A 25,457-nucleotide genomic window follows, 5' to 3' on the forward strand; every position below is an offset into this window, starting at 1 on the left:
TTGGGGAATAGCCCCTTTCCCGCACGTGGTGCTGGGGCCCATGCCCGGTTCACCGGGTTTCAAACCGTGCTCGGCCTGCCGCAGGCCGATGCTGACAAGAGACCCGCACAGCTCCTGTCTGAAGTGCCTCGGGGAGTCGCACCTGACAGCTAAGTGCTGCATTTGCAAGGCTTTTAAGCCAAGAACAAAAAAGGAGCGGGACATTAGGCTAAAGCAGCTCCTCATGGAGGCGGCTCTCACCCCTCAGCCTTCGGCACCGAGCGCTGGTCACTCTTTGAACAGAAGCACCTCCTCGGCACCGGACTGCGCAGGTACGGCCAAGGCTCCTCGGCACCACCCGTCGCCGGCACCGAGGCCGGCTCGACGCTGCTCCCTCTCCCCGAGGTCGAGGAAGTCTAAGACTCCTGCTGCTTCCGTGTCACCTGCACCGCAGCCAGAGAGCTCGTCCAAGTCGGACCGCCCGGCGCGGCACCGACGACGTCTGCACCGTCGATTCCGGTCCCACAAGGGCCGTCGAGTCCGGTGCCTGTCAGCTCCCCGGCTAGACCCGTGGTAGAGCTTAATATCCCGTCCACGCTGGAGACGTTCTCAACGGCGAGGGATCTGATTTTGATGACAGAGTGGACGCTGCCTCCGCCCCCGGCACCACCGGTGTGGGCGATACAGTCTATAGGCAAGCCGGCCTTGATTTGGCCACCCTCTGTCGGCACAGCAGACCGGCACCGTTCTAGATCACGGTCCCGCAGATGTTCCAGGTCCCGACGGCGCTCCCGCTCCCGTCGCCGCTCGCAGTCCCGGCACCGTTCTCCTCTGCGGTACCGGTCGCACTCGCGGCTCCGGTCGGCATCCCGGTCACTGGCCCGATATTCTCGGCACCGCTCCAGGCACCGTGACTCCCGTAGCCGCTCCCGACGCCGAGCCTCGAGATCGCGGTCGACCTCCCGGCACCGTTCCGGTCACAGGTCCCGATCTCGTTCCCGGTACCGGTATGCCTCCCGGTACCGGTATCCAGTGCCGAGTAGAGCTAGGCCTGCTAGAGACATGGACTCTGCTCAGGGCCTCTCCGCTCCTCCATGGCCTTCCAGGCACGCTTCAGAGTCGTCCCGCGCGGACAGCTATTATGCGCAGGACCGCGAGTCTGATGTCTTCCAAGAGGCACAGGCCCAGGACCTAGGCCCACACCAGTGGTCCTTCTGGACACCTTGGGCGTACCACCAGGCCCAAGGGGCACCAGTAGTCCCGTCCCGCTCGGCACCATCAGAGCACCGGGTGCCAGAGGTGACAATCAGTCGTCCGCCTCCCGCTGGTACGGAGGAAGCTCCAGTCCACTCACCGGACTCCCCAGTCCCACTGGAGCAGGAGGTTGCTCAGGAGCAAGAGGCCATGCGGGACCCTCTCGTCCCAGGTGTCTCCTCTTCCTCTTCTCCAGACGAGGCGGTGGCAGGGACATCCTCCTCAGGCCCTCCTCTAATCGACCTGAGGGCCCACCAGGACCTCCTCAGGAGGGTAGCACTCAACATGAACCTCCAGGTAGAGGAGGTCCCAGAGGTGGAGGACCCGGTGGTGAGCATTCTGTCGGCTGATGCTCCCACCAGAGTGGCCCTACCGTTTATTCGTACCATCCAAGCCAATGCAGACACTATATGGCAATCGCCGGCCTCCATCCCACCTACGGCCAGGGGAGTCAAGCGTAAATATATGGTTGCCCTCTAGGGGGTACGAGTATTTATATGTCCATCCTCCTCCCTGCTCACTGGTCGTTCAATTGTTAATAAGAGGGAACACCGTGGCCAGGAGGCGGCAGCCCCAAAATCTAAGGAGGCTAGGCGAATGGACCTGCTCGGCCGTAAGGTGTACTCGGCGGGCGCCTTACAGCTCCGGGTGGCGAATCAACAAGCCCTCCTCAGCTGCTATAATTACAACACATGGGCGGAGGTGGGGAGATTTACGGAACTACTCTCTCAGGATTCCCACCAGGAGTTCGCGGCCTTCTTAGAGGAAGGAAAAAAGGTGGCCAGAACTTCCCTCCAAGCCTCACTCGATGCAGCCGACTCAGCAGCCAGGACTCAGGCCTCAGGTGTTGCCATGAGGCACATCTCATGGCTTCACATTTCCAACCTCCTACCCAAGTTGCAGTACACCATCCAGGACTTGCCGTTCGATGGTAAAAGCCTCTTCTCGGAGAAGACTGACCCTAGGCTGCAAAGCCTGAAAGACAATAGGGTCATAATGCGTTTGCTAGGCATGCACATGCCAGTGACCCAACGCAGACCCTTCCGCCCCCAACCTCCCCATCCGTTTTTTGTGCCTAGAAACAGGCAGGACTTTGACAGGCTGCGCAGCCCAGGTGGCGTAGATGCCAAACAGGACCCCAAAGGGGCCAAAATCTAACTTTTGAAGGTGCGCCCGAGGACGGCGTACCAATTACAGGCCAGGATCCTTCTCCTCCCTTCTCCAACCGTCTCTCCTACTTCCTCCCGGCGTGGTCCCAGTTAACCTCGGACCTCTGGGTCCTACGCACGGTGGAATATGGATACCACCTCCAATTTGTTTCAACCCCGTCCCTCTTCAGGGACCCCTCTCACGAGCAATTCCTCTTGCAAGAGGTGCGGTCGCTCCTCGCCATGGGGGCTATAGAGGAGGTGGCAAAGAATGAAAAGGGCAAGGGGTTTTACTCCCGTTATTTCCTAATCCCCAAGTCAAAGGGTGGTCTCAGACCCATCCTAGACCTGCGAGGACTCAACCAGTTTATGGTAAAGTTGAAGTTCCGTATGGTATCCCTGGGGACCATTATCCCGTCCTTGGATCCTGGAGATTGGTATGCCGCCCTCGAAATGAAGGACGCATATTTTCATATCGCCATTTTTCCTCCGCACAGGAGGTACCTCCGTTTCGTAGCCGACCATCAGCACTTCCAGTTCACAGTCCTGCCCTTTGGCCTTTCCACAGCCCCAAGGGTATTCACGAAGTGCATGGCCGTGGTCGCTGCGTATCTCCGCCGACGTCGGATACACGTGTTTCCATATCTGGACGATTGGCTCCTCCGGGGGACCTCCGAGACACAAGTCGCCCAGCATGTGGGCGTCGTCAGGGTCCTATTCACTCGTCTAGGCCTGGTGATCAATATAGTCCTCTCTGGTTCCCACACAGAGGTTAGACTTCATAGGAGCGACCCTAGACTCCAATCTCGCCAGGGCCTGCTTACCACAGCCGCGGTTTCAAGCAATGGCAACAATCATCCGCGGTCTGCAGAATTTCCCGACGACCTCGGTTCGCACTTGTCTCGGTCTCTTGGGCCACATGGCGGCATGCACGTTCGTAACCAAGCACACCAGGCTCTGCCTGCATCCGTTAAAAACTTGGCTCAACTCGGTATACCGCCCGAGCAGGGACTCAATAGACACAATAGTCACCATTCCCCCGAGCACTCTAGGCTCTCTAGACTGGTGGCTGACTCCCTCCCTGGTGTGTGCAGGGTTACCATTCCATCCGCCTCAGCCCTCAGTGTCCCTGACGACGGACGCGTCTTCTCTCGGCTGGGGCGCGCACCTCGAGAGCCTTCGTACGCAAGGCCTCTGGTCATCTCAGGAGCTGACACTTCACATAAATGTCCGAGAACTGAGAGCAGTCCGCCTAGCGTGCCAGGCATTCCTGCAACATTTACAAGGCCGCGGTGTCTCAGTGTTTACGGACAACACAACGGCCATGTACTATATAAACAAACAGGGAGGGACTCGATCTTCCCCCCTTTGTCAGGAGACCATCAGACTCTGGGACTTTTGCATAGCCCACTCGATAGACCTGGTAGCGTCCTTTCTCGCGGGGGTTCGGAACATTCTGGCGGATCGACTGAGCAGGTCATTCCTCTGCCACGAGTGGTCGATACGCCCAGATGTTATTCATTCAGTTTTCCAGAGGTGGGGATTTCCCCACATAGACCTGTTTGCTTCCCGCGAGAACAGGAAATGCCAGATGTTCTGCTCCTTCCAAGGCCTCTCACCAGGGTCGATCTCGGACGCATTCCTGATGCCGTGGACGAACCGGCTGCTTTATGCCTTCCCACCGTTCCCGCTGGTTCACAAGGTCCTGCTGAAACTCCGCAGGGACAGAGCGCACCTAATCTTGATCGCTCCAGAGTGGCCCAGGCAGCACTGGTACACCACGCTACTCGATCTGTCACTAGCCAACCCAATTACCCTGCCACTCCACCCAGACCTCATAACGCAGGACCACGGCAGACTTCGCCACCCAGACCTGCAGGCCCTCCACCTCAAGGCGTGGCTGCTGCATGGCTGAACCAGTCAGAATTGCGTTGCTCTGCCTCAGTACAGCAAGTACTGCTGGGTAGCAGGAAGCCTTCCACGGTCAATGTATCTGGCCAAATGGAAGCATTTCTCCTGCTGGTGCGGGTCACACAGTGTTACCCCCACTGAGGCCTCGATCCCAACCATCTTGGATTACCTCTGGTCCCTCAAACAGGAGGGCTTGGCGGCCATCTCTACCTTCCATCCAGGGGGGAGTGGCCGCTCCGTGTTATCACACCCTATGGTCTCTAGATTTCTTAAGGGCCTGGAGCGCCTATACCCACAAGTACGACGCCCCGCCCCAACATGGGACCTCAACCTGGTTCTAACCAGACTTATGTCTCCCCCATTTGAGCCATTGGCAACATGCTCGTTGCTATACCTGTCCTGGAAGACAGTTTTTCTCGTAGCCATTTCATCGGCCAGGTGAGTCTCCGAGCTTCAGGCTCTCATGGTGGACCCACCGTATACTGTGTTCCACAAGGACAAGGTGCAGTTAGGTCCACACCCAGCATTCCTCCCTAAAGTGGTTTCGGCATTCCATGTCAACCAGGATATCTTCCTTCCGGTCTTCTTCCCGAAGCCGCACTCATCACGACGGAAGCAACAATTGCACTCCCTAGAAGTCCATAGAACCCTCGCATTTTATATTGAGTGGACAAAATCATTTCGTAAAACGCCCCAGCTCTTCGTCGCAGTGGCAGACTGAATGAAGGGTCTACCTGTCTCATCCCAGAGGATTTCATTGTGGGTAACGGCATGTATCCGTGCTTGTTACGACTTGGCTCATGTACCCTCAAGCCACCTCACCACACATTCTACCAGGGCTCAGGCTTCATCTGCCGCCTTCCTGGCTCGTGTACCTATCCAGGAGATATGTCGTGCGGCTACCTGGTCTTCGGTCCACACCTTTGCTTCACATTATGCTCTGGTCCAACAGTCCAGAGATGATGCAGCCTTTGGCTCAGCGGTTCTCCACTCTGCGACATCTCACTCCGACCCCACCACCTAAGTAAGGCTTGGGAATCACCTAATTGGAATCGATATGAGCAAGCACTCGAAGAAGAAAAGACGGTTACTCACCTTTGTAACTGTTGTTCTTTGAGATGTGTTGCTCATATCCATTCCAAACCCACCCTCCTTCCCCTCTGTCGGAGTAGCCGACAAGAAGGAACTGAGGGGCCGATGGGTCGGCAGAGGTATATATCCGGTGCCATAGCGGTGCCACTCCAGGGGGCGCCCAGCCGACCCACCGAGTGTTGCTAGGGTAAAAATCTTCCGACGAACGTGCACGCGGCACGCGCACACCCTAATTGGAATCAATATGAGCAACACATCTCGAAGAACAACAGTTACAAAGGTGAGCAACCGTCTTTTTTTTCCTCATTGGTATCCGTAGGGGACCGGCTCTGGCACCCTCTAGAGTGGCGCGCGTATGCGCCGGTATAAGGGGCACTGCCAGCCTCATCCCTCCCTCAGTTCCTTCTTACCGCCAGTGTCAGTGGTGGAACGCTCCCCTTACTCTATCAAGTGGCTCTCTTTCAGTGGTTCTTTGAACTTTTATTGTGTAAATAGTTGTAGACAGTTATCAGTTTCCTTATAGTGTTAGTGTATTTAGTTATTCATAGTCCCCCGAGGGACAAAGCCCAGGGACAGGACATGTCCCGCTCCCCGGGCTTCAAGCTGTGCAATCACTGTAAGAAACCTGTGCCAATCAAAGATCCACATTTTGGTTGTTTGAAGTGTTTGGGTGAGTCCCACATTTGTGAAAAGTGCCGTATTTGCAAAGGATTCAAGCTTTGGACCAGAAAGGAGAGAGACGTCAGGCTGAAGTCTGCTCTTGCACCACCCTCGGAGCCTGCACATTTGGACTCGGTGCGAGTACTTCAGCATCGACAAGAAGTGTGCCCCCAGCACTGGCTGCCTCCTGACGCCCGTCCTTGTCACCGGTAGGAGACAAAAGGCACAAGAAGCACACCAGGAAGGGATGCTCCCCGGGGTTCCATAAGGGTAAAGATAAGGGAAAAGAGGAGCCTGGACCAAGTTGGGCCATCTCGCCATCACCGGAGCGTAGCCAGGTGGCAGCCTTGCCTATTGGCCAAGTCCACCCCGCGACCTGCCTCCTACCCCAGGGAGTGGTAGAGACGTGTGATACCTCATGGTTGCGTCCACCTCAGAAGCCTTTCAAGCGGCAAAAGACATCTTCTCTCTCCCGGTGCCGCCTATTCCTCAGGAAGAAAGGCTTAAGGACCCCTCCTGCCCACCCATTTCTGAGGGAAAGCCCTCAATGGCATCCCTGCAGAAGTTACCCCCGGGCACCGTACCCGGGCCCACTCCCCAGGACCAGAGCTGCGTCCCAAATCGCAGACCCGCGGTTACTCAGCAGGTTTCTGGCGATCGCCGAGCTCCAGGCACCAATTTCCAGGATCCACACATCGATCACGAGATCCACGGTACCGGGCCACGGAGGTGTGCCACCAGTCCCCAGAACTCCGGCAGTGGTCACCCGAAAGGTGCCACTCCCTGGTTCACAGGCGCCGCTCACCAGAGCCTCAGCACTCCCCGCCCGTAGTCTCAACACCGCTCTTCGGAGAGACACCAGTTTCCGCACCCCCGGGGACAGTCATCAGAGCCCCATTGCCGGTCACCGGAATCCAAACGTCAGTCACCGGAGCGTCGTAGACAATCTCCGCACTCCTGATCATGGTCACCGAAGCCTGCGCACCATTTCCTGAAGCGGGTGGCGTCGTTCTCCAGATTATTACTGGGCATATTAGCAGCACAGCTGATTGCCGGATATGCAACATGGCTCCACGGAGTCTCGATACCACTGCCTGATTGTCAGGCACAAGACCGCCAGACATAGCGGGGAAGCCTACCCTCTGGTGGCGCCACTGCGGTCACCAGAGGAAGACTATTCCTCCTTGGGCTCTGAGAGTAAGGTGTTGATGGCCCCCAAGGGATCAACTGCCACCTGCACAGCAAGCAGGTTCTTCCCAGAGCCAACCTGCAGGCATGTGGCCGCAGGGTCAGTGGCCTGGGCCCTGGCAAGTCTATAACCCACGGGCAATTCCCCAGGCTGGGGAACTTCAGGCCCAGTGCTCAGTCTCAGGGGCATTGGAAGAACCTTCAGTCTTAGTGTCTCGACCGCCCCCGGGCTCGGACGTCACATCGGTCCAAGGGGCCCAAGAGCTACTTTCTCCAGTGGACATGGTTCCCCAGGCAGGGGACATAGAACCTACCCCTCTTTCTGGGCTGGCCGCTGCCGCCTCATTGCCTGATGAGGCAGTAGCTGGCCCACTGCAGACTGTGCCTCAGGACAATGTCAAAGCCCAGCAGGAACTGCTTAAACAGGTGGCAGCCAACCTGGGATTGCAGGCAGAGGAGATGTCCGAACCCACAGACTCCCTATTTGATGTCTTGCAGCAGCAGCAGCCCCAGAAAAGGTGGCTCTAGCCATGTACGATGGAGTAGTAAAAATCATAAAAGCCCTGTGGCAGACACCATCATCCCTGCCACCCATTTCTAAGAGGGCGGAGTGCAAATACTACGTTTCTGCAACGGGGTTTGAGTACCTATATACACAGCCCTCTCCCGGGTCTCTGGTGGTTGCGGCTGCCAACGAGCACAACAGGCAGGGGCAGCCCAGCTCGACCCAAAAAAATAAAGATGCCAAACGACTTGATCTATAGGGCAGGAAAATTTATTCTATAACCAGCCTACAGCTTTGCATCACAAACCACCAGGCTCTGCTCGGCAGGTATCACTTCAGCATATGGCAGTCCATGGCCAAGTTTGCTGATTCACTCCCGCAGGACACCAAATGGAAGTTCGATGCCATACTAGAGGAGGGCAGGGCAATTGCAAGAGTCTCCCTCCAGGCCGCCTCAGACGTGGCAGACTCTGCAGCCAGAGCGATGGCCTCCGCGGTGGCCATGAGAAGGGCATCATGTCTTCAATCATCCAGTCTATTGGTGGAAGTCCAACAGTCCATTCAGGACCTCCCGTTCGACGGCTCGGCCCTGTTTGCTGAACAAACGGACAGCAGATTACACGGCCTAAAAGACTCAAGGGCCATTCTTTGCTCGCTGGGCCTGTACACTCCAGCCCATGCTGGAAAGAGATGTAAACCTCAGCAAATGCAGAGGTTCACGGGCCAGACCAGAGTGGAACCGTACTGCAGAAAGAGATGGGGATATAGGCATTGCCAAGGCCAATCGCCTGCAGTGGGGCTGCATTTGGGCTCGAGCCGCACCCCTCACAAAAACAGGCAATCATTGTGAGGGGACGCTCGAGGGTGACCTCCCAGCCTGCAACCAGGATCTGTCTCACCCTTTATTTTCCCATCATCTGTTACCTTTCCTCCCTGCTTGGACCTCCATAACTACAGACCGCTGGGCCCTCAATACAGCGGCAGCGGGGTATATCCTCCAATTTTGTTCTATCCCCCCTTCCCACACCCTTCCCCGTACCACCTCAGGGACCCTTCTCACGAGCAATTGCTCACCCAGAAGGTGCAAGCCCTCCTGTGGCTGAGGGTCATGGAGGAAGTTCCAGCAGAATGAAGAGGGAAAGGTTTTTACTCCCGGTACTTTCTCATTCAAAAAGCCAAAGGAGGGCTAGGGTCATCCTGGACCTGCGAGACCTCAACAAATATCTCAAGAAATTGACATTCCACATGGTCTCCTTGGCCTCCATCATCCCCTCCCTGGATCCTGGAATGCCGCCCTCAACCTAAAAGGTGCTTACTTTCACATCTTAAGATTTCCCGGACACAAGAGATTTCTACGTTTTGTGGTTGGTCAGACATATTATCAGTTCGCAGTGCTCCCATTTGGCCTAGCAAGAGCACCAAGAGTGTTTAGAAAGTGCATGGCAGTAGTTGCAGCTTACCTCAGACATCGAGGGGTCCAGATCTATCCCTGGCTGGATGACTGGCTCGTCAAGGGTTGCTCCCAGAAGCAGGTGCAGTGCAGTATCGAGGTGTTGCAAACCACTTGTCATGCCCTGGGCCTGTTAATAAACAAAAATCAACACTGGTCCCTGCTCAGAGGATAGTGTTCATCAGAGCAGTCCTCGACTCTACCCAAGCCAGAAGTTCTTACCACAAGCCAGGTTCAGAGCAATGTCAGATCTGATTGCCCAAGTCATCACACACCCAGTCACCACAGCTCAGGTCTGTCTCAGACTCCTAGGGCACATGGCTGCGTGCACCTACGTAGTCCAGCATCAAAGACTGCAGCTGAGGTCCCTTCCTCATGATCCTGTCCCAGTTACTCACCTCCCTCCAATGGTGGTGCAACCCAAATCCGGTGATGGAAGGGGTTCCGTTTGCAGCTCCATGGCTCACAGTGTCCCTGGTCTCGGATGCGTCCAGCCTCGGCTGGGGAGTACACCTTGGTGCCCTCAAAACTTAAGGACTATGGTCGCGGGAGGAGCTGTCGCTTCACATAAAGGTCAGAAAGCTCAGGGCCATTTGCCTGGTGTGTGCCCCAAGTACTGGTTAAACATTTAACCATTAGGATCCTGGCGCCAACAGCCAGGGTGCTGGGGGCCAGCAGCAGAGTCCCGCAGCAGTTACTGATAAGAACATTTACATCCTAGTCAAGTGATGCAGGTGCTGACAGACAATGTTCTATGTCAACAGGTCAGTCCTGACCTGTGGGACGAAGTCTCGAACCTCCCTGGTGTCTGGAACACGCTGGCGGATTGCCTCAGCAGGTCCTCCTTCTCTCACTACGAGTGGTCCCTCCACCCTGTTTGCCAGAAGACAGTACAGGAAATGCCACCAATTCTGTTCACTACATCGCTGTCGGGTGCCTTCCTTTCCAAGATCAGGGACCAGGCATGCCTTGCCAGCATTGGTTCGGCACTCTCATGGACTAGAACCTCACTTCTCTCCACCTCACACGTCTGTTAGTCTATAAGGTGCCACAGGACTCTCTGTTGCTTTTTACAGATCCAGACTAACACGGCTCCCCTCTGACACTTGACTGCCTTGCAAAGTGGAAACACTTCTCTTGCTAGGCTTTGGAGTGGAATATTTCCTGTTAGTGTCTCTTTACAATCAATCCTAGATTACCTCCTGCAATCAGCCTTCCATCAGATCAGTATTCTCAACCGCCAGGCCAGCGTGGGGGGCCCTGCCAGTTTGGGATCCGATTCCCCAATGGGACCTCAGTCTAGTCCTTTCCAGGCTTACCGGTCCTCCGTTCGAGCCTCTTGCTCTCTCTCTCTCGCACCTGTCATGGAAGGTCGCGTTCCTTGAAGCCATTACTTCAGTGAGGCGAGTCTCCGAGATTAAAGCCCTCACTTCGGAGCCCCCGTATACGGTGTTCTACAAGGACAAGGTGCAGCTGCAGCCCTATCCTGCTGAAGGTGGCGTTGTGCTTCCATGTCAATCAGGATATCTTCCTCTCAGTGTCCTGTCCCAAGCCTCACAAGACCAACGAGGACAGACACCTGCACACTCTAGATGTCAGGCATGCCCTGGCTTTCTACTTGGAGTGCATCCAGCCCTTCCGCAGATCAACTCAGCTCTTTATTGCGATAGCTGACAGGATGAAGGGTCTTCTGATGTCCTTTCAGAGGATTTCAAACTGGATCACCACCTGCATCTGCACTTATTGCGAGTTGGCGCCGGCTGTACCTCCACAGACAGTGAAGGCTCACTCACCTAGGGCTCAGGCGTCTTCGGCTGCCTTCCTGGTGCATGTTCCTATCCAGGACATCTGCAGGGCTGGCACATGATCTTCAGTACATACATTCACCACGCACTACACCATTACTCAGCAGGCCAGAGATAACGCTGGATTTGGCAAAGCTGTTTTGCAGTCGACACGGCCATGAACTCCTGCCCGCCTCCAGAGGTACTGCTTGGGAGTCACCTACCATGGAATGGACATGAACAATCCTTGAAGAAGAAAAAACGGTTACTAATCTTTCATAACTGTTCTTCGAGATGTATTGCTCATGTCCGTTCCATGACCCACCCGTCCTTCCCCGCTGTCGGAGTTCTGATTAGAAGGAACTGAGGGTGGGAGGGGGCCAGCAGTGCCCCTTATACCAGTGCATGCGCACGCCACTCCAGAGGGCGCCAGAGCCGGTCCCCTACTGATACCACTGAGGAAAAAACTTCCAGCACCAGTGCATGTGGCGAGCACACACACCTACAATGGAATGGACACGAGCAACACATCTCGAAGAACAACAGTTACAAAAAGTTAGTAACCATTTTTTCTTACTCACAGTACGCAGAGTTCTCGATTGTAGCAGAGCAGCCCAGCAATACTGCCTTAAAATTGTCTGTCACTGCCTTGGCGTTAACAAGGCCCCATAGACTACTGGGAATCTGTAACTGGCACTGTTTCTGGGCTCTCTGCCTCAGCTGTGCATGGGATGCTCAGGGCATTGTTACTGGGAACAGGATCTTCCCGCACGCTCCCCACTTGCCCACCTCCAGGGCATGTTGGCGAAGTCAGTCAGGAGCACATGGCCTGAGAGAGGGGGAAAATCAGTCTGAATTTGACATCTAAAGGCAGTGTCATGTCATGTTGTATCTGTGTGCCCACCCCCACCCCCTCTTTCTGAAACACAAAGAACTGACCAAAGTCTGGGGCTGAGTTCCCAGCCTTCTTTGGTTGGAGCCTTCCCCTCCCCACATAGATTGTTGCCCCCTTTCTTCAGCGTTATGCCCCTCACTGTGCTGTGGTGCCTCTGTTTTCTGTCCAGTTTCTCTGTGGGTTTGTGGATGTGGCTCTTTATTTTGTTTTCGTTCTCTCTCTCCATCCCTTTTCCGCTCCCCAAACACACACCCGCTGTCTCTGCTGCCATATGGCCAGAAAGGGAGAACGTTGGAGGTGGAGAGCAAACAGGCAGGTGATGGTTCACAACTCTGTGGGTGGGCCACGACAAGTGTGTTCCTCTTCCCTTCAGCTTTGGGAACCCCAGGTCCGGTGTGAAAACTTAGCCCAAATCGCGCTGCAGCGTCCTGATTTGAAACAGTTTGTGGAGTCCCATGTCCATCATCCCAGCCTGCTTCAGGGGTTCCTGTTCCATCCAGCCTGGCAAACTTCAGTTGCATCACTTCTGGGTTCAGGCTGAGTCATGCAGGAATGTTTAGAGAGGGAAATGAGGAAAGGCTGAAAGCGCAACCGAAGTGTAGTAACTGCAGACAGGAAAACAAGTTACTGCAAGAACTTCAAAAAACCGAGCTTGGGGCCAAGCTGCACCATCGCCTGCCAATTGTAGGGATTTAACCATATGAGATTCACTCACCCTTCTGATCCTGAGCCTTGCTGAATGTTCCCTCCCAGAATGCCTAGTTCATTCTAACCCCAGATCTGGTGCTCTGGTTAACTCATGCACAGGACTAAGATTCCTGTTGCAGTCCCTTACAGAGACACCCTGTACTTCCATGGCATCTCCATAGATCCTCTCCAGAGGGCACTGGGACTGGTGTAAACCGAATCAAGCAAACTCTGGCCCAGGAATGTGTGCTCTCAGCAAATCCAGCTGGTCTGTATTATTAGTTAGGGACAATTTCTTAAAATAAGAAAACAACAGAAATCAAGGTTTTGAGTGTGCAAACAATCAGTAAAATTCCTCAGCAAAGGCCTGAAGCGATGTGTCCCAGCCACTTCTGGCACAGCTTTGTCTCCCTTAGCTTCCGTGGGCTGTGGAAAGAGTGCAGGAATCCATTTTGCAGGGCTCAGGAAAGCAGCTAGTGCTGCCATTCTATCTCACTAGCATTGTCCTCTACTGGGCACAGGCATTTACCTCCCATCCATTCATTGAGAACTTAAAGGACAGGGAACAAAGGGTAGGAATTGTTCCCAAGGGTCAGTCCTAGGACCAATCATCCATTCTGTGGCAGGCCCCGGCAGCTCAGTAATCAGACTGATACTTTGTTGTCCATCAGGTTTCATTCCGTTATCATTGCCAGCTGTATTCGGAGTGGAGAAGGACCAATCAGAAAGTCCGCTTAATGATTCCTGACTCCAAGAGCCCTCATCCTGTCCAGCATTCCCTGCTCTCCACCAAGCTCATGAAGAAGAATGCAGATGAAACAACTGTGTGAGTTACCCCATGCCAGGTATCCTCCGAATGGGGCAGCTGTGAGCAAGGAGAGGACGAGAGCGGCTTTGCAGGAATGTCGCCAGAGAAGCGGATTGAATCTTTTTCTGTGGACAAGGTGTGTGGAAGCTGCAGCAACCTGGCAAAACAATCATCCCAACCAAAGGGACTTTGCACTCAGCGAGTACAATACTTCAGTTTGAGGCAAACAAACAGATGATAATCATTTGGCTGTGTGAAATGGCCCCAAAGGGCTCTGAGTCCACAGAGACAGAAAGCCATGTGTGTTTAGCTGCCAGAATTATTTCTTAAAACTAAATACATGATGTGGAAAAAATCCCTCTATATAGCTATATATAAATATTATTTTTAATGGCCATGCATATTATGTTTCAGTCCTTTTGTGTTGACATAGACATTGTTCTAAGCTTCAGTATAGAAGCTGGCAGCCTGATCTCACTCAGAGGTTGAATCTGGGCCGTTTCTCAATATGAGCATATAAAGAACACTTCTCATTGGACATTGCTAAAAGTTCCCCTGTCCTTTGCACTAAATGGATTTTGAGATCATTGCAGCAGGTTTTCTCCTTTGTTTTCTGTAGTGGTGGTATTGTCCTTTTGACAAGGTTGTGTGTGCTTTTAATAATTATTATAATCCCAGAAGGAGTAAAATGACATAATACTGAATGGAGACATTTTGTATTGTAAAATACTGTAATCTTGAAAATTTCACAATGTTTCAGAATATGAAAACTCTCACTTGAAGCTGTGAGCTCATAAAATATGAAATTATCACTTTATCCCTAGGACTCTGCTGTGTTCAGCTGTTGGTATAATATTATTTCCGCTAAACATAACACAGCGAGTGACTCCAGGTGCTAAGAGGATATGATCCTAAAAATCACTGCATGAGCCAGAGACAGCCCATTCAGGAGACCCTTATTTGCTTAAAACTATCTGAAGGCTAAGAGAGGAGCTGTCGCCACCCCCCAAAAGAGCAGAGCTGGGTTCTCATTGGCTAATGTATCCTGTTCATGTTCCCTAAGATCAACCTATACGCTGCTAGAAGTGGGAGCTACACTACCATTAGCTCCTGCATGTACCTTCCTGGACATGTTCATGTTCTGCATCCCAAGCAGCAGGGAGGGGAAGCCTTAGGACTCCCTGCATAGTGACCTTCTGTGCACACAGCCCCTGGTGCTGCTATTTGGAGAGTCACTGAAATCACTGCCTGGACCATCGGTGGCCCTAACACACGTATTTTCCTGGGTTTTCAGGGCTGAATGGGCTCCTGAGTCACTCTCTAGTCCAGGGCATGGGTTCCTCTTGCCACCTGGTGCATCCAGTTGCCTCTGCAATAAGCTTAGCAAATGGCCCTTGACACCTTGCAGTGGAAGATCTGCCAAGGGATTTCCAGCAACTCTTCCTTAATAGCTAGTGTAAATGTTCCTCTTTGGCCTTCAGTCCTTGCCTCATCCTCTTCCATCCCCCACTTCCGTGACCCTCAAATAATCCCTCCTCTATTTAATATTCTACTGTGCACAGTGCTTTGCTTCCACATCTCAGAACAGATCTAGTCTGCAGGTGTTCTGTCACCATGGTCTAGGCCTTGGCAAGTGCTCTAATTATAGAGAGCTATTTCGGAGAGCAATATTCTGAGATCCAAATACTGCAACTGTTAAGGGAAATAGCAAAGAGTAGGCAGGCTTGAATTGTAGCCCTATACTTGCATCCATGCACCATGATTCTGAGACTCGAGTCGCTGACTCCGGAGATGGAATTTAGCTTGGATAGCACAGTTCTGGGCCTTAGCCCCATAGTTCCCAAATTGCTGGATTCTAAATCCAACCTCCCCTTTTCCGTGTTCTCTCCTGCCTGGCTGAGCTGGATCCTTTCGCCAGAGCGGCCCCCTCCCCTCCCTTTCAGTTTGGATCAAATTAAAAAAATCCTTGATGGGCAATGGTTGCCTAACTGACCATGCAAAATGCTCAGCTCTCTCTACTGGGGTCAATGGTTCGATGTGGCCAGGGCTTTGCTGTGTGGCTGGCTTCCCTCCTGTGTCTGCCTTGCAATATTCATTTGTGATTGGGCAGTAGGTTGCTGTGGAACATCTTTCACTCTTTTCTCCCAGGGTTCTCTGCGGGTTTGTGCATGTTCCCATCACTGATTGAGGGAAAGTCTCTTCTCTCGTCTGATAGCTGAGCAAGTGTGCCTTGTTCCTTGGTACCTGGGACAATAGTTCTCTCCTTTGTCACATCCATACAGTCCAGAGGCTTTGCTCCCCTCTTCCCACTGCTGCCTTTCTCCCCAACTTCCTGGGAAGGCCCTTGTCTCGTCTCTTCTGCTGGTTATCCTTCATTCTAGGAACAGCCTTCCCTTACCCCTTCAGTTCAATCTAGACTCTCCGAGGGGGCTGGCATACCCTACTGAATTCCTTCCAGCCCTGGTGAGACATGAAAGGCTCCTTCAGCAGAGGTGCAATCTGAGGGACTAGTGGGTGGCTGCACAACAGTAATCAAAATCCTGTTAGCGTTTGTGTGAAATCACGAGGAGCCCATTCAGACTCCTGGCAGCTCCTGAATGCAGCTGCAGGCTGCTCCACAGGTTTGGCCAGGTCTCTCTAGTGCTTTCCAAGAGCCACCAGAACTCACTGACACTGGCTGCTGGGTTATTGGAAAAGCACAGCCGCACTTCCAGGCTTAACTGCTCTTAAGTAGAAGCTGCCGCCCACTCCTTGCTGTTTTCTGCATTCGTGTGTTGCACATGCTGCTCCATTCCTCCCCCGGGGTGTGAGATCTGGTTACAGCCATTCACTGTGCAGACACCTGTGTCTTGGGTGCATTTTTCTCCAAATGTGTTCCCTTTTATTTGACCTCCCCAGATCCAACCAGCCCCTGGGAGGTGGTTCCTATGACACATCTAGCACAGACCTGTCTCAAAATTCAGCCCATAGTCATGTGCATTCCTGATAATAGTAATGACTCTAATGTAACCAGTCTTTCAAATAGAAACCCAGCATTGATACAAGTCTGCAACTGTGAAACCTGGGAGTCCCTCTCAGGTGATAGGGGTGGCCGATCCTCTCCCATGGCACCGTAGCTTTATTTTCTCTCTGCATCCTTGTATTTATAGTACTTTCCAAGTAATCTGAGTTGTTGCATGTGCCCCTGTAAAAGGGTGATACCCACTTTTTAATCCTCTAGGGCCTCCTCCTTCCCAGCGGAGACATTTAGCTCTTGTGGAGTCTGGAAAATCAGCGTCTCTGCTCTAGTGTCCCGGAGGAAATACACCATGTGATTATGTAAATAAAAGTGAAACAACTTTTGGGTTGTTGTGTTGTTATTGGAAGAGGCAGGATGTGCTCAGGGACAAATGCTTGCTGGAAAGAAACAGCCTTCCAGTCTCACTTAGCCAGGCCATGATTATAGAGCGCTGTGAAGATTGTCGCAGCCCTGCTTCTGGAAAGCCCCTGCGCTGGTAGGCTACAGCTGAAAGCTGCCTTCCTCTGCTTCAGAGTCCAAAAAACCACAATTGAGGAAGAAGGCTGTACTGGTTAAAAAAACCCTTCTAAACCAGGTTGAAGTGATGGCAGCTATAAGAAAATGATATAACACATGGAAGAAAGGGAAAGATTTATAGTAATGACCATAAATCAGAAGTTAGGACTGAAAAGGGACACAAAGAGAAATCTGTGGCCAGCAGAGTTAAGGACAATAAGGAGGAGTTTTTAAAATATATTAGGAACAAAAAGAAACCTGGCAGTGATATTGGTCCATTACTAGATGGAAATGGTAACATTATCAATAATGCAGAAAAGGCAGACATTTCCAATAAATATTTCTGTTCTGTAGCTGGGGGGAAAACATGATATAGTCTCATCATATGGTGGTATCACTCTTTCCCTTGCACTAGTGTTAAACAGCAGTTACTGATGTTAGACATTTTTAAATCACCAGGCCTGGACAACTTGCACCCAGGACTTTTAAAAGAGCTGGTGGAGGAGCTCGCTGGATTGTTAATGTTGATTTTCAGTAAGTCTTGGAGCACTGGGGAAGTTCCAGAAGTCTGGAAGAAAGCTAATGTTGTGCCAGGTTTTAAAAAGGGTAACCAGGATGACCTGGGTAGGTATAGGCCTGTCAACCTGATGTCGATTCCAGGCAAGATAATGGAGCAGCTGATACGGGACTCAATGAATAAAGAAGTAAAGCAGGGTAATGTAATTAATGCAAATCAGCATGGGTTTATAATAAATAGATCCTGTCATACTACTTGATGCTTTTTTTATGAGATTACAAAGTTTGGTTGATAACGGTAATAGTGTTGACATAATATACTTAGACTCCTACAAGGCATTTAACCTGGGGCTGTTCAATATTTTGGTTAAAAAACTAGAGTGATATGAAATTAACATGGTACACATTAAATAGACTAAAAACTGGCCATCTGATAGGTCTCAAAATGTGTTTGTAAACGAGGAATTATCATCGAGAGGCTGTTTCTCCAGTGGAGCCCTGCAGCAATCGGTTCTTGGTTGTATGCTATTTAATATTTTTAGCAATGACCTGAAAGAAAATAAAATCACACTGATAAAGTTTGCAGATGACACAAAATTTGGGGAATTGGCAAATAATAGAGAGCAAGTCACTGATTCAGAGCGATCTGGATTGCATGGAAATTGGGTGCAACCAAATAATATGGGTTTTACTACAGCTAAATGTGAATGTATAGAATCGTAGGCCTGAAAGGGACCTCAAGAGGTCATCTAAACCAGTCCCTTGCACTCAAGGCAGGACTAAGTATTATCTAAACCATCCCTGACAGGTGTTGCTCTAATCTGCTTTTAAAAATCTCTAATGACAGAGATTCCACAACTCCCTAGGCAATTTATCTCAGGGCTTAACAACCCTGACAATTAGGAAGTTTTTCCTAATGTCCAACCTAAACCGCCCTTGCTGCAATTTAAGCCCATTGCATCTTGTCCGATCCTCAGAGGTTAAAAAGAACAATTTTTCTCCATCGTCCTTGTAACAACCTTTTATGTACTTGAAAACTGTTATCATGTCCCCGCTCTGTCTTCTCCAGACTAAACAAACCTGATTTTTTTCAGTCTTCCCTCATAGGTCATGTTTTATAGACCTTTCATAATTTTTGTTGCTCCTCTCTGGATTTTCTCCAAATTGTCCACATCTTTCCTGAAATGTGGCACCCAGAACTGGACACAATACTCCAGTTGAGGCCTAATCAGCGCTGCGTAGAGCAGAAGAACTTCTTGTGTCTTGCTTACAACAGTCCTGCTATGAATGATGTTTACTTTTCTTGAAACAGTGTTACATTGTTGATTAATATTTAGATTGTGATCCACACTGTCCCCCAGATCCCTTTTTGCAATATTCCTTCCTAGGCAGTCATTTCCCATTCTGTATGTGTGCAACTGATTGTTCCTTCCTTATTGGAGTACTTTGCATTTGTCCTTATTGAATTTCATCTTATTTACTTCAGACCATTTCTCTAGTTTGTCCAGATCATTTTGAATTAGGGTGACCAGACAGCAAATGTGAAAAATCGGGACAGGGGGTGGGGCCTATAGAAGAAAAAGACCCAAACATTGGGACTGTCCCTATAAAATCGGGACATCTGGTCACCCTATTTTGAATTTTAATCCTATCCTCCAAGCACTTGCAACCCCTGCCATCTTGGTATCATCTGCAAACATTATAAATGTACTCTCTGTGCCATTAGCTACATTATTAACGAAGATATTGAACAGAACTGGACCAGAACTGATCCCTGGAGGACCCCACTCATGATGCCCTTCCAGCATGACTGTGAACCACTGATCACTACTCTCTGGCAACAGTTTTCCAACCAGTTATGCACCCACCTTGTAGTAGCTCCATCTAGGTTGTATTTCCCTAATTTGTTTATGAGAAGCTCATGCTAGACAGTATCAAAAGCTTTACTAAAGTCAAGATATACCACGTCTACCACTTCCCCCCTATCCACTAGGCTTGTTACCCTGTCAAAGAAAGCTAGTAGGTTGGTTTGACATGATTTGTTCCTGACAAATCCATGCTGACTGTTATTTCTCACCTTATTATCTTCTAGGTGTTTACAAATTGATTGCTTCATTATTTGCTCCATTATCTTTCTGGTACAGAAGTTAAAACTGACAGGTCTGTAATTCCTCTGGTTGTCCTTATTTCCCTTTTTATAGATGGGTAGGATATTTGCCCTTTTCCAGGCCTCTGGAATCTCTCCCGTCTTCCTTGACTTTTTGAAGATAATCGCTAATGGCTCAGATATCTCCTCGGTCAGCTCCTTGAGTATTCTAGGGTGTATTTCATCAGGCCCTGGTGACTTGAAGACATCTAACTTGTCTAAGTAATTTTTAACTTGTTCTTTCCTTATTTTAGCCTCTGATCCTACCTCATTTTCACTGCCATTCATTATGTTAGATGTCCAATTGCTACTAACCTTTGTGATGAAAAACCAAACCAAAAATGTCATTTAACACGTCTCCGATTTCCACATTTTCTGTTATTGTTTCTCTCCCCCTCACCCCCATTGAGTAACAGGCCTACCCTGTCCTTTGTCTTCCTCTCACTTCTGATGTATTTTTAGAATGTTTTTTATCTCGTTTTGTGCCTTGGCCTTTCTAATTCTGTCCCTACGTACTTGTGTTGTTTGTTTATATTCATCCTTTGTAATTTGACCAAGTTTCCACTTTTTGTAGGACTCTCCTTTGAGTTTCGGATCACTGAAGATCTCCAGGTTAAGCCACAGTGGTCTCTTGCAATATTTCCTTTCTTTTCTATGCAGTGAGATAGTTTGCTCTTGTGCCCTTAATAATGTCTCTTTGAAAAACTGCCAACTCTCTTGAACTGTTTTCCCCCTTAGACTTGCTTCCCATGGGATCTTACCTACCATCTCCCTGAGTTTTCTAAAGTCTGCCAACTTCCTGGTGCAAGTGCTGGAGGAACCAATTGGGGGCTGTGCTCCTCTTGACCTGCTGCTCACAAACAGGGAAGAATTGGTAGGGGAAGTAGAAGTGGGTGGCAACCTGGGCAGCAGTGACCATGAGATGGTCGAGTTCAGGATCCTGACAAAAAGAAGAAAGTAGAGCAGCAAAATATGGACCCTGGATTTCAGAAAAGCAGGCTTTGACTCCCTCGGGGAAATGACGGGCAGGATCCCCTTGGAGGCTAATATGAGGGGGAAAGGAGTCCAGGAGAGCTGGCTGTATTTTACAAGAGCCTTATTGAGGGAGCAGGAACAAACCATCCTGATGTGCAGAAGGAAAAGCAAATATGGTAGGCGACCAGCTTGGCTTAACAGAGAAATCTTCAGTGATCTTAAACACAAAATGGAAGCTTTACAAGAAGTGGAAACTTGGTCAGATGACTAGGGCGGAGTCTAAAAATATTGCTCGAGCATGCAGGGGTGTAATCGGGAAGGCCAAAGCACAATTGGAGTTGCAGCTAGCAAGGGAGGTGAAGGGTAACAAGAAGGGTTTCTACCAGTATGTTAGTAGCAAAAAGAAGGTCAGGGAAAGTGTGGGACCCTTACTGAATCGGGGAGGCAACCTATTGACAGATGATGTGGAAAAAGCTGAATAACTCAATGTTTTTTTTGCCTCGGTCTTCACAGACAAGGTCAGTTCCCAGACTGCTGCACTGGGCAGCACAGTATGGGGAGGAGGTGAGCAGCCCTCAGTGGTGAAAGAACAGGTTAAAGACTATTTAGAAAAGCTGGACATGCACAAGTCCATGGGGCCGGATGCAATGCACGCGTGGGTGCTGAGGGAGTTGACTGATGTGATTGCAGAGTCATTGGCCATTACCTTTGAAAACTCATGGCGATCGGTGGAGGTCCTGGACAATTGGAAAAAGGCAAATATAGTGCCCATCTTTAAAAAGGGGAAGAAGGAGAATCTGGGGAACTGCAGACCCCTCAGTCCCTCGAAAAATCAAGGAATCCATTTTGAAGCACTTGGAGAAGAGGAAGATGATCAGGAACAGTCAACGTGGATTCACCAAGGGCAAGTCATGCTTGACCAACCTGATTGCCTTCCTTGAGGAGATAACTGGCTCTGTGGATAGCATGGGCTGGATGAATGGACTATAAGGTGGATAGAAGGCTGGTTAGATCGTCGAGCTCAACGGGTAGTGATCAACGGCTTCATGTCTAATTGGCAGCTGGTATCAACCGATGTGCCTCAGGGGTTGGTCCTGGGGTCGGTTTTGTTAAACTTCTTCATTAACGATCTGGTTGATGGGATGGATTGCACCCTCAGCAAGCTCGCTGGAGGGAAAGTTAGATACGCTGGAGGGTAGGGATAGGGTCCAGAGTGACCTAGACAAATTGGAGGATTGGGCCAAAAGAAATATGATGAGGTTCAACAAGGACAAGTGCAGAGTCCTGCACTTAGGAAGGAAGAATCCCAGGCACTGCTACAGACTAGGGACTGACTGGCCAAGTGGCAGTTCTGCGGAAAACGACCTGGGGATTACAGTGGACGAGAAGCTGGATGTGAGTCAGCAGTGTGCCCATGTTGCCAAGAAGGCTAATGGTATTTTGGGTTGTATAAGTAGGGGCATTGCCAAGAGATCGAGGGACGTGATTATTTGCCTCTATTCAGCACTGGTGAGGCCACAGCTGGAGTATTGCATCCAGTTTTGGTCCCCCCACTACAGAAGGGATGTGAAGAAATTGGAGAGAGTCTAACGGAGGGCAACAAAAATGATTAGGGGGCTGGGGCACATGATTTATGAGGAGAGGCTGAGGGAACTGGGATTGTTTAGTCTGCAGAAGAGAAGAGTGAGGGGGGATTTGATAGCAGCCTTCAACTACTTGAAGGGGGGGGTTCCAAAGAGGATGGAGCTCAGCTGTTCTCAGGGGTGGCAGATGACAGAACAAGGAGTAATGGTCTCAAGTTGCAGTGGGGGAGGTCTAGGCTGGATTTAGAAAACACTATTTCACTAGGAGGGTGGTGAAGCACTGGAATGGGTTCCCTAGGGAGGTGGTGGAATCTCCTTCCTTAGAGGTTTTTAAGGCCTGGCTTGACAAAGCCCTGGCTGGGATGATTTAGTTGGTGTTGGTCCTGCTTTGAGAAGGGGGTTGGACTAGATACCTCCTGAGGTCTCTTCCAACCCTCATATTCTATGATTCTCAGTTCCCTTTTCTGACTGGCTTCTGCGGCTGGCTCCTCAGTGAGAAGCTACACTGTCTGCCCTCCTCCAGCACCATCCATGCAGGGACCTTGCAGCCCTTTGCAAACATGAACGAAGAGCCCTGTGAGGTGGGGAGGTAGCATCATCTCCATTACACAAGTGGGGAAACTGAGGCACAAGGGTCGCCCATCAAGTCACTGGCAGAGCTGGGAATAGACCTGTTCTCCTGATTCCCAGTCTTGAGCTCTAACCACTGGACCAAGCTTCCTGTCTCCTCCCTCCCAAGCTGATCCACTTTCCTTGTGGCAAACACTGACCTCCTTGTACGTTTCACCTAATGCGTGTCGATTCTGGCCCTTGCCATGGGGCCTGGGCCTGCTCCCACCAGCACCTGCCTCACCTCTGAGAGCAGCTGGGTTGTGGGGCTAGTGCTGGTTCAGAAGGTAGGAGCTGCCTGGCTGGATCAGACCCCGAGTGCAGTGTCCTGTCTGGGTGAGCGACACCAGATGATCCAGGGGAAAATGCAGGTCTCATCTGGCCTCTAGTAGTTAGAGCCTGGCTGAAGCAAGAGGTGGCCACTCTCCTGCCAAGCTCTGTGTTTTAGTGTCACCTGTTATAATGCTGACGATTCCTGTTCTTCACCGAAAGGTCCAGTCCCTCTTTGATCATAGAACATCAGGGTTGGAAGGGACCTCAGGAGGTCACCTAGTCCAACCCCCTGTTCAAAGCAGGACCAAACCCCAGGCAGATTTTTGCCCCAGATCCCTAAGTGGCCCCCTCAAGGATTGAACTCACAACCCCGGGTTTAGCAGGCCAATGCTCAAACCACTGAGCTATCCCTCCCCTTGAGCTGATGCTTGGTATGTTCTTGGCAACAGTTGGTGCTTGCAGCCCCCGTCCCTCCAAGGTTTCAGAGGGATTTATGAGGAGGGACGGGTGTTTGCCCCACTTCCCCAGAAGGAAACCACAGCCCAGGGCGGGGGATAGTCCACAGGTCTCCTGGCTCCCAGGCATTTCCTTTAACCCCTGGGCAACGCTGTTCTGTGATTGCGGCTTGGGGATGGCCTGGGACGCACACAGCATCCGGCCTTGGCAGCTGAACAGAGCTGAGTGAATACACCCCATAAGGCTGGCCCTTCTCTGCAATTGACCCTCTACAAAAACCTTGCCTAGAAACAAAACAAGAAAGGCCAGTTTCCTGCTGGCTTGGTAGCCCCAGACACTGAGGTGCCAGTGGATCCAAGCAGTAGCAGGGCCCAGCAGCCTATGGCACAGAGAGAAACCGACCTTTGGCTGGCAGAGCAGAGGTTACAGGAGGAAGCAGCAGTGAGGTGCCGCTGACTGGGCCTTTCAGCCCCACGGCATCCAGCTGACCCCACAAAGGAGCAGAGACCCTGGAGCATCCCATTCTGGTCACATCTAGTAACAATCACACCCAGCAATGGAGCATCAAACGCAGAGGGACGTGCTGGCTGCTTGGGGCAGCTCTTGGTGTGTTTGCCCAGAGGGGCAGCTCCCGGACTCGGAGCCATTCCTCAGTCTTTCCATGCTGAGAGTATCCTGCCGTCACCCAGGCTTTCCACCCGGGGTCCCTGGAGCCCCTGCCTGACTCGCCAGGACCTAGCCAGGACCCCCATCCCATTTATAATGTGAAAGGTGGAGGGGGGGTCCTGACACGCCTGTGGCACCCTCGTCTCCCCCCCCAAGCGCCTGCAGTGGTGCCCCACCCTGTCCTGCTGTAATAGCCAGTGCCTAGAGCAAGGCTCGCGAGCACGGGATCCTCCCTCAGGCCCCCTTCACATCACAGGGCCAGTGTAGCCTGCAGAGGGGACCATTGCACTGACCCTCCTGTGTAGTCCCACAATGTGCCTCTGTGGAATAGGTCCCACAATGCACTGGGGCTGCAATCGCTGGAGAGAGGACTGTGTGTGGCTGTCACAGTTTGTCTGAGCAGCAGAAATGGTGCCGTTTGCCAGCCCAGGGGTGCGTCTCCACTCGACCAGACAACCCAGGAGTCAAAGCTCCTGCGCCTGGCCCCCACTGCAGGCACTCACAGCCCAGGCAGCTTTAGCCTGGTGCGGACGCAGCTGGGGAGAGACGGGGGTCTTCACAGTACGGAAGCTGGTAACAAAATGCCCTGGGAGCTCCCTGCAGTGTCCTGTGACTGTAGCTACCCCTGGCAGATTGGGGACATGGCCAGCTGTTCCACCAGTGCCAGGACAGCCCCGGGGTGGGAGTGAGTCAGGGCCGCGTGCAGCCTGTAACAGCATCTACTGTGGTGCAATGAGGCTGGCAGCCTGTCTACACTAGCGCCCCCAGCTGGGGTTGCAGCTGTGCAGGTGCTGGAGCTAGTGCAGTGCGGTGGGGTTTTCCACTACAGCCAAGTGCAGACGCAGCCTTCTCCCAGCCGGCTCAGAAACTGCACTAGCTGCAGGAGGGACGCTCAGTATAGACCCCAAACAGACATTGAATCCAAGTGCCTGCCTTGCAGCACCACCTGCTGGGCGTCACTGACACTGCAGATGCCACCATTCTTGGGGGTCCATTGTACAGACATGGCCTGTCCCTCCCTCAGAGACATCCCTCCCATACGACTCCTGACCTTCCCCCAGGAAGCATCAGCCTGCTCTGGGGAGAGACTGAGCCGGGCGCCACATAGGCCTGCCCGTCTCATTGCAGTCTGGCTCCGCTCCCTCCCTGGGAGCTGTGCAGTGCTGGCGCTGTGCTGCTCTAACAGGGACCCAAAGGGTACGCAGAGCCCCTGCAGGGCCATTACATTGCATACGTCCACAATCCCTCTGCCCTGGGCACCCGGACCTGCCTGCAGCTGATTAGGAAATTTCCCAGTTTGCAGCCGGGTGTTTTATATTTTTTCCATTTGTGCAGCTAATGAATCCCTGAATAGACAG

General features: G+C 51.6%; 1 protein-coding gene across 3 annotated transcripts in view; it reads left to right on the top strand.

Annotated features, from left to right (window-relative positions):
* Positions 1–14,178, top strand: part of MARCHF2 (membrane associated ring-CH-type finger 2) — an 87,816-nt gene extending 73,638 nt beyond the window's left edge. For all 3 annotated transcript variants that reach the window (XM_039515667.1, XM_039515668.1, XM_039515669.1), the window contains one exon: positions 13,225–14,178. In XM_039515667.1, coding sequence (XP_039371601.1) covers positions 13,225–13,383 — 159 coding nt within the window. In that variant the 3' untranslated portion in view covers positions 13,384–14,178. The remainder of the gene's footprint in view (positions 1–13,224) is intronic.
* Positions 14,179–25,457: the final 11,279 nt, after the last annotated feature.

Source organism: Mauremys reevesii, linkage group 26, assembly GCF_016161935.1.
Source record: "Mauremys reevesii isolate NIE-2019 linkage group 26, ASM1616193v1, whole genome shotgun sequence".
Taxonomy (NCBI): domain Eukaryota; kingdom Metazoa; phylum Chordata; order Testudines; family Geoemydidae; genus Mauremys; species Mauremys reevesii.